This window comes from Glycine max, chromosome 7, assembly GCF_000004515.6.
Source record: "Glycine max cultivar Williams 82 chromosome 7, Glycine_max_v4.0, whole genome shotgun sequence".
Classification (NCBI taxonomy): domain Eukaryota; kingdom Viridiplantae; phylum Streptophyta; class Magnoliopsida; order Fabales; family Fabaceae; genus Glycine; species Glycine max.
The window spans coordinates 1,331,115-1,340,429 of NC_038243.2; the positions used below are offsets into that span (position 1 = coordinate 1,331,115).

Sequence of the window (9,315 nt, forward strand, 5' to 3'; positions counted from 1 at the left end):
TCTTGCTATAAAGGATACTGAATTGCGGGAAGGACCTGCAAATAAAGAGGACAAAGATATGTAACGTATAAATCTGTCAGTGCTAAAGCAATGAATAATATATATATATATATATATATATTAAGCATTGATTATGTGAATGACATTAAGCCCAAGTGTAATTAATACATGTGACGAAGAGAATCATCCATCCACACATTGTTAATAATGAGTTTATTATTATTATTATACCTAAGTAGATAAATAATTCTACATAAATTCAGTCATGTTAAAGATGTGTTTGGGAGTTATGTTTCAGTGAGAAACAGAAAAGAGCAGATTTAAAAAAATATATATTTATAAAAAATGAATAAAAGACGAGAACTATGACAATCTATTATTTTATTTCTTTCATTTTAAAACATTAAAAAATTAGAGAATATCTATTAGAAATGAAAAAAAAATTATTCACTCTTCCTTTTCTTTCTAAAATTTAACTTCCAATGACACCCTTAAGAAACAAAAGGTAAATACATGAGTTTTGGCCAAGAGGAACAGGTGTAGTTTAATAGCCTCTCATTTTATATAATAATTAAATAAAGATTTGATTTCGGGGAAATGATGTGTGCTTTTCCTTTTCTACGGTGCTGTGAGGCATATCATTTTCATTTTTCATCTCTATATAGTATATTGGTCCACGCAGAAGTAAATCCCATTCATGACAACAGTTATTACGAGATGTCGACACAATGGCATTCATAAATCCTCTCATTGTCACACGACATAAATATATGACAACGCAGGTTGATCGACCAATTTTCTACCTTCAGGGCATTATAAAAAATTCATCCCACATTAAAAGGTGCAACACTTCTTAAGATTGCATTAAATATTAGCTGGAGGTTGAATAAGGAAACAAGTTACATAAGCTAATAATAACACAAATAGTCATTTAAAGTGCAATCCAAGTATTTAGTGCAAATACAGTAAAACACCAACCAACAAAGCACACAAGAGTCTTAGAGTAAAACTTTATCTAACACTTGGATACAATAAGCCCAAGTGTACTCAGAACAAGATGTCAAACAAAAGACCAGTTCACAAACATAAAGCAAATACAATGAGCATTCTCTTCTTCATTCAGCACCTTCCAAGCAACAACTCTTTCATATGAGACAGGTCGCCCCATGCTTGAAAGACAAATGCCACCTTGAAGACATGCAAAACCCTACCAAAAGAGGAGAAATTAATAGAAATCATTAGTTCTGTTGACAGCATACCCCAATACAGAGGGGGAAAAAGAACAAGTTCAGCCTCTGCAAAAATAATGTATCACATGAAGCATAGTCCGAGATGCAGAATAATTATACAACACATACAAGAAATGTGTATGCCACACATAAAGTAAAAAAAAATAAGGTGTAAGTTTTTAGTTCCTCAACAATTTCATATTATAATTTTTGGTCCCTCAAAACATTTTTGGTAACTTTTAGTCCTTCATTAATTTTTTGTCATCATTTTTAGTCTCTAAAACTTTTTACTCATTTTTAGTACCTCATTTATTTTTATTGCTAAAAAATAGTCTCAAATATAAAATAAACAAGGGACTAAAAATTGGCAAAACAATGAGTAATTTTGAGCAATAAAAATAAACAAGGGACTAAAATTGTTCACAGAAAATTAACAAAGAACTAAAAGTTGTATAAAATATTTAGAAGGACTAAAAATTGAAATCTAGAAAAGTTGAAGGACTAAAAACTTAATTAACCCAAAAAAAATAACATTCAATAGCAAGCCTTATGGAAGTGGAATACATGCTTTAATACAAAAAAAAAAAGTAGACCTGTTGGATAATCTGTGGAAACTCTGAAAAGAGAATTTTTCGTCCATGATCATCAAATATTTTCTCTAAAGTTATATCTTGTAATGCAACTAGGGTGGTCTCAAGCATGTCAAGCCCAGCCTGGTTCGAGAAAGTGAACACTGGCAATGCCTGCATAAACAAAAGTTAAAAAAATGTGCCCTCAAACAAGATAGAATACCATGATTATAGTTAGAGTTGAAACTGTTTTCAAGCCATTTCCACTGTTAAAACAAAATAATACGAGTATAGAATAACATGCCGTCCATCTTGTGTTATAAAACTTATATTGCACTGTAGTTTGAAAAAGAATAAATAATAGTCTTGAAACACTGACAAGTGACAAGTAAAGCTCCTTGCAGAATACTAGATAGAAATGCATCTATAGTTGCGGTTGGGGCAAATTTTGCTTGGACCAGGTCAGGGAAAATTTAACTTGGGCCAGCATAATACAAATTCATCTCACATATTTTACTAGGCTACTCAGGCTATGGCCCATGCTGATACAATGATAGATATAGATACCCTCTATTTCAGAGTGCAACCTTTTGTTAAAACCATTTTGGGTTAGAGAATTTGAATTGCACTATGGACAGAGAAAGTACACGAAATAGATACATGTGCTATGAAATTCAATTAAATTTCAAGCATACCTTTAGAGTGCAGCACAATATTGCATCTGAGTGATGCCACAAGGACTTGAGCAAAGATTCATTCCCCTCGTTGTTAGATTTAAGTAGCTCCACACCCAAGTAGCACCTACAAAACTAAAATAGTCAGACCATAGCTCTGCATTTAAAATATCAGTTTCGGCAACCTATCCATGGCATTGAAAAAGAGTAGGTACATAAAAATCACAGTAACTTCTTTGAGTTCTCCACTGGAACTTACAAATTAGAAGTAAGAAGTAGTTGCACAAAACTGATCTGCTTATGCCTCCATAAAACTGTATTTGCTAACATTGGGTCCAAGTCATTATTTTTTAAGCATCTCTTCTCTTTAAAGGTAAAAATCCTCCAATTAGCTTTCTATTGAAGGTCTGTTTTTTTTTTTTGGATTCTTTACTTGCTAAAAAAATATATTTTTATTTTCAAGACCTTAAAAAATTGTTTGGGCTAATTTTTCCTTTTAAGGAGAAGACAAGCCCAAAAAGGCTGAAGTGAACACTACATTAGAAATAAACCCTATGTTCCATTATAGGTTGAACCAAAGCAACAATCCATGATTTTCTTAACAGCATTTAAAAAATATATATATATAAAAATAGGGAGGGAACTTCTGGATCACAAATTTGTGAGTACTGTGAATTCATGAAAGACAAAAAAAATATCAATCTAATTCATATACAGGTCTTGAATTTTAGATTGAAGTCTGTCGGTTAATCCTTGTCAGAGTATTTGATGAATGATGACACAAGATTTTACAAGATATGAGCATTTGCATGACTTCCAGTGGCAACCAGTTCTACTTAGAACTAATAAACTACTTCAAAACTTGATGCCATGCTGCCTATGCATCTATTTAAAGAACTCAGCACCTTTGCTGGTAAGATTATTCTCTGCTAATATGAAAAACATAAAGGAGGTGGAATTTGTTTGGAAGACAAGAACTGACAATCGAGAAAGAGGAAATTTCACTCTACATGCAACTCACCAAACCTATCATTAACTTAGTTTCTTTATTTAATGAGATAACATATTAAATTTGGCTCCCATATAAAAATCAAGAATAACATTGGTATCACACGGTAAAATACATTGCATGAGCCTGGGTCTGAGCCTCAGTATGTGAAGACAGTAAATTTTACAAACCTATAACTGTTGCAGATCCAATGAGCAAGGGTTTGCGCTTCAGGAGTACCCAATGGTGACCTAAGCCCTGCATGTGAACTCAAATGAGAAGGAGAAAGTGCTAATGCTACCCTTTGGACTGATGATATAATGCTCCGAACATATTGGCGTGCCATAGATGCTACATGCTCTTGCATATGGCTTTCAAATGCAAATTCAAATGCTATTGTCATCACAGATCTCATACAGCTGGAATTAGCACATCCATTTGAAGCTCGGTTTCCACTGGGACCAACGTCAAGGGCAGATGCAAGGTCAAGTGTGCGATTGGGGCTGGAAGCTTCCTGCAAAAATTGCATAGCAATAATTAAAAGATTCTTGTCGGAAAAAATACAAACAAATAAGCTGGTTCAACAATGTATGACGCAAACCTTTCCAGATTCAAGAGGAATGATGCGAAATCCAGAAGGTAGGAGGGGGGCATCATCAGCAAAGGAAGCATCAATTGGAGCAGATATAAGTTCAGCACAGGTGCCAACAGCATTCTCATCCATTCCACTGCAGAGCTACCAAAACAGCAACAAATGAATTATAAGAAAGAAAGTCACAAAGGTGTCGTAGAAACCATTAGAATGTTCTGAACAGAAAGTTCGCCATTCTAACAGCAAGAGTCCAATGAATAATGAAGTATACTAGCAAGCTATGCATTCAAGAGGCTTGAGGATATAATATTTTTTCCCTCATCATAGATCAAAGAAAGAAGAAAGTGAGCATCGCTAATTCTGATAAGTATTCCACGTTTCAAGCAAGCATATTTTTTTATCAGTAGTATAAGTCCTTCATGATAAACCCCTTAACTAGTTCAAAACAGAGATAGGCCAAAAAAGTAAGAACACTAAGACCTGAACCAAATTCCATGTAAGTGTTATGACTCAGTGTATCAAAACATGCTTTCTACATATTAGTGCTATATACATAAATCAGAACATGGAAACTGGGTAACTGGCCTCTATGAAAGAGTGAAGCATAGAACAAGCAACAAGAGGGGAAAAATAACTTACTTGCAAAAGAAACATTTCTCTAGGCATTATTGTGTCTTCAGGAGAATGAGCTATTCCTTCCAATTTAATGACTTCCAAAAACTAGCACGAAGAAGATAAAAATTAGTAAATGTCGAATTGCAAAATTAAGAGTAGCTCTATTGCATAATTAGTACCGATTTATCACCTCCTCATGCTCAATTGTGTGTGCTAGGGGGAGTATAACTTGACCTCCATAGTTTCCAACACGAGATCCTGATAGGCTGCAAGGGCCGACTTTAATAGCAGCAGCTGTGTAAGCATCCATATTGTTGTCTGCCCATTCTGATCTATGCTCCCTCAGGAACCTTAGGAGAATGGCAGGGGGCACATTCTGGACAAGAGAAATGGCACATGGCAACAGTCAAATATCAGGATAATGTTAAGACCTAAAAATCGATATAAACAATTGGATATCTGCAACTGAAACCATTTTTCAGTTTGACAAATTCTCTAGGAGATGCTTTGTTTTAGGAGAACAGCAGAACAAGCAAAGGGCATTAACAATAATAATATAGCAAATAGATCATTGTTAGGATCTAATTGCAAGGTATGGGACTTGAGTCCCACATTGGAAGTATGGGATTCTAGTATGGGGTTTATAAGGCCTTTGAGCTATCCAACTACACCAGCTAGCTTTTGTTGTGTGGTTCTCCCAAGGTTCTTATCAGGTATGTTCATCAATATTTTATTTACAAGGCATTTGGTGATCACCACTCACTATTAGTGAAAATTTGGATGACAAGATTTTGTTTTATTCAATAGAACATGTGCTCAACTACTAATGCAAAGAAAAAACAATGCAGCAAAAATTATGTACTGGATATTTACAGTATAATAATATGAGCTTGACCTGTGTCCTTGTACAAAAAATTTGTACAGCAACAAAATAAACATATTTGATTATCCAGAATTTTATTTTATTTTATAAATTTAAAGGAAATTAATAGAAATTTCTTAGCATCCTCACCTGTAATAGCATCGATGCTTTGGCACATAGCACTGCATTACTAACAGACGGAAATCCATTGGCAAAGGAAAGATTCAGACCCATTAACTTGTCAGGGGATGAATTCACTAGAATAGTAACATCATCTACACCATCATTGCCAATTGTTGTCCATCCCTCATCAGTAAACCCATTGAGTGCCTCATTAAAACCCCTGGCATAACATAAAATAGATGTGAGATTCTAAATTTATTTGCAAAGAATTTGAACAAAATCACACCCCTTTAGTAGAATATATTAACCTGCTCAATCTTTGGCTAAGAGCTCGTAGTGCTGCCGGTCGTCTACCCCACCCAGTGACGTTGGACTGAGAAACTTCATGTGAAATCTGCCTTAGATGACGTAGGGCCTACGAGGAAAAGAAAAAGACTTACACATGCCATGGTCCATTTAAATCAGTTAAATATAATAGAAAGAAGCTTTAGATGGAAAGCTTGAGTGTCTTCACCAAACACTCAGCTGGTTCAATTATAAATACACAAAACCGTAGCTTACAAGAGAAGCACAAAGAAGTGAAATGAGTATACCTAGCCAGTCGCCTACTAATCAACAGAGTAGATACACCAAAAGTCAAAAACAGAACAGTAGCTGATACAATAGATAGAAGGATAACCTATTTTTCTAACAAAATCCACTAATCAATATTGTTACTATAGAATTAAATAATACAATCATATGGGCATAAACAGGGACAAAAATAAACACATTATAGATGAAGTTGTATCACCAGGAAAAGCGGCAAAATAACCATACCGCCATAGTTGTCTTCTGAGCCAGTACTGTTGATGATTCGTACAGTGGACGTAGCACCTCTGGCACACTCCATGGCTAACAATAGTATAAACACGCTTAATTTTGAAGTTAAATACAAAAACAAAAAATATTATATATTTTGATGCAACAATTCAAATTAATGTACCTCTAAATCCATATGATCAACAATGTGGATGATCGAACCACCTCCTTCACAAGGTCTGATCAGGTACCCACTAGGCAGCATCTCAGCTCTAACAAAATGCTGCACGGGAGGCATGCTTGGACCATTTTGAGTATTTTTAAGAGACCTCTCGCAGATCTAAGGCACACATTAAGAATGATTTAGACACATGTGCATAGAAGAACTTAACAGTGGGACTAGACCATTGTTATTAACTACAATATCTAATCAAATACAAATTTTTGGATAAGAATTTTTAGAGTCATTTACCACTAGGCTTCCATCTTCTAAAACAGAAGTGTAGCGCAACAACCAGAAGTCTCGAGCAGGAGCCAATGTGGTTGGTGCATATAGCTGATCATCAAAGGCAACAAGTAAGCATACAAATAAGTGATTTGGTTCCAATTCATTAAGATAAAGTCTTCATCATTGCACTATAATTTTTTAATTTACCTGCATATAAAGCAGCTCAATGGTTCCACCATTTGCTGTGGGCAGCACATTGAGAACATCAACAGCTCGGCAATCGCGAAACCACAAAGGCTGATCTTTGAGGATTTCTGCAACCTGGAAAGAGTATGTTTGACCGTGTGACAGATAAACTCAAGCCCAACAATCAGTAATATAAATAATTGTAAATCTCAATGCTTACCCTAGTGGGTTCTAGTCCCACTAGACCACAGGCTCTAGCTGCCACACCAGTGCAACCATGAGAAATAGCAACGATTCCAATGGAATCCGGACCAGGCTGTGCACATTCAACAAGAATTAGTGAAGAAACTTGATTTTATAAATGTTTATAGAAACATGTATGCCACTAATTTATTCAAAAGAATGGAAATCATTGCAAAAGAAGATTATCAAAACATGGGGTGGTAAGTTATTCCAAGATGACAATTTTACAATTCCTTTACCATTCGGTTTATGGTTTATCCCTATGAAATAAATGAAGAGGAAATAATTAATTGGTCAACCAAAGGAAAGAGTTACTAGGATACCTTCATTCCAGGCATTTGGACCCACTCAACAGCAGTCCCAGTAGCCTTAGAAAGAAATTCTGCTAAAGTCTCTTCTGCAATGGACAAAAGCCTGGGAAAAATAATAAGACATGATTTCATAAGCCATGAATACATAACCAAGTTGTCTCAGACCACAGTGACAGAAAGGGACCCAATAATCATACTCCCACTAACCCTGCAGGACTTGCATCCCGTGGGGGATGTTGAGTTATCAAATTGTGCTGCTGACCACTCGTCACAACTGATTCACAGTTTGTGTCTTTGGTTGCCTGCGTAGTCTGCAAATAAAGCACCATTCTAACTCAATTCTAAAGCACTCACACAGAAAAACTATAAAAGGGTAGATGAACAATTAAGCGCGCAATTTGCTAAAACTACACAAATAAAGATTCAAATTTGGAGTCTTTCAAATTGGGCATCATTAATAACAAAATTACAAAATCCAATAAAAAACAGTGTAACAAGAATTACAAACAAAATTCTTACAATCTGGGTGTGTTGACGAAAATAGCCATTTTCATAGACGAGTTGAGACACCTGCTTCTGCAACCTATCATTCTCTTCCATCAGCAGCTTGTTCATAGCAGTCAGCTTCCTATTGACAGCTTGCAGCCGCGACGACTCCTTTCTCTGCTTCTCTCTACATCTGGACAAGTCAAGTCAACATAACAAGGTCAAAATTGAAAAGGTAAAGTAATCGTAAAAAGGGTGAGTTGGGTTTAGGGTAGGTACCTTCTGTTCTGGAACCAAACCTTGATTTGCTTGGGTTCGATGTTGGAGAGAATGGGGCACTCGCGAATGAGCTGCTGGCGGCGAATGGAACTAGGTTTGGGGCAATCGTGATAGAGCCTTTCTAGGGCTTCAACCTGCTCAGGCGTGTAACGGACATACTTCCCGTTATCCATTCCGATTCCGTTTCTGCTACCATCCTTGCAGGACATTATTTCCACATCCAAATCAAACCTTCAAAAGAACCAAGTAGCTTCTGCTTTCTAGCACTAGTCCTAACTAAGATCGAGTGTCACGTGACGAATCTCGTGCAACGATCTGGTTCGCCGTATCAGCGATCTCCGTCCATGAGCTTGCGCGAATTGGAATCGACTATGCTTGATCTGCGAAGCATCGTTTCAAGACATGGATGGATGTGTGAAAGTGAGAAGACGAGGGAGAGAGGAAACCCTAGCTAGCTCAGCTCAGAACTGGTGCGCTGTTTTCAGCTTTTCTTTTGCTCACTGCTTCCTCACTCTGTACCCAAATCCGCCACTGTTACTTCTCTTTCTTTTTCTTTTTCTTTTTTTAATTGAAAATTAATACTCATATTTATCGAAATTGAACTGCACCATACAACAGACAGTTTGGACTAATAGACCGAATTACCCTTCTCCAGCGGCGCCACTTTTCCCACTTCTCATAATTTATTTATTTAACCGCTAATGCATTTATTTTCATGTTTGTACAATGTACATTTGTCTCATGTCCTTCATTATCTTTGTGGATATTTTTATTCAATCATTTATTTAATTTTTTTAAGTAATATAGTAGATTTTATTGCATAATTTTTTTTTGTACATCTGCAAAGAGAAGAAAGTCCACCTGATATGGTGCTTCTTCAACCAGCATTTTTCCTGAAAATCATAAGCC

General features: G+C 35.9%; 1 protein-coding gene across 1 annotated transcript; it reads right to left on the reverse strand.

Annotated features, from left to right (window-relative positions):
- Positions 1 to 904: 904 nt before the first annotated feature.
- Positions 905 to 9,108, reverse strand: LOC100819365 (homeobox-leucine zipper protein ATHB-15-like). Its single transcript, XM_003530061.5, has 18 exons — positions 8,407 to 9,108; positions 8,161 to 8,320; positions 7,849 to 7,952; positions 7,654 to 7,744; positions 7,308 to 7,403; positions 7,109 to 7,222; positions 6,926 to 7,009; positions 6,638 to 6,793; positions 6,472 to 6,546; positions 5,961 to 6,067; positions 5,680 to 5,872; positions 4,858 to 5,043; positions 4,692 to 4,772; positions 4,062 to 4,196; positions 3,652 to 3,974; positions 2,494 to 2,599; positions 1,823 to 1,972; positions 905 to 1,207 (listed from the first exon to the last, which is right to left on the reverse strand). Exons 1-18 carry the CDS (start codon positions 8,613 to 8,615, stop codon positions 1,061 to 1,063), a joined length of 2,517 nt encoding a protein of 838 aa, XP_003530109.1. The 5' UTR covers positions 8,616 to 9,108; the 3' UTR covers positions 905 to 1,060.
- Between the last annotated feature and the right edge of the window lie 207 nt (positions 9,109 to 9,315).

Coding starts and splice junctions, on each gene's coding strand:
- LOC100819365 (XM_003530061.5), bottom strand. CDS start 8,615: ATGTCCTGCAAGGATGGTAGCAGAAACGGAATCGGAATGGATAACGGG. Junction 7,223..7,307: donor TGGGACTAGAACCCACTAGG/GTAAGCATTGAG, acceptor TACTCTTTCCAG/GTTGCAGAAATCCTCAAAGA. Junction 6,068..6,471: donor CTCAGAAGACAACTATGGCG/GTATGGTTATTT, acceptor TTTTCCTCGTAG/GCCCTACGTCATCTAAGGCA.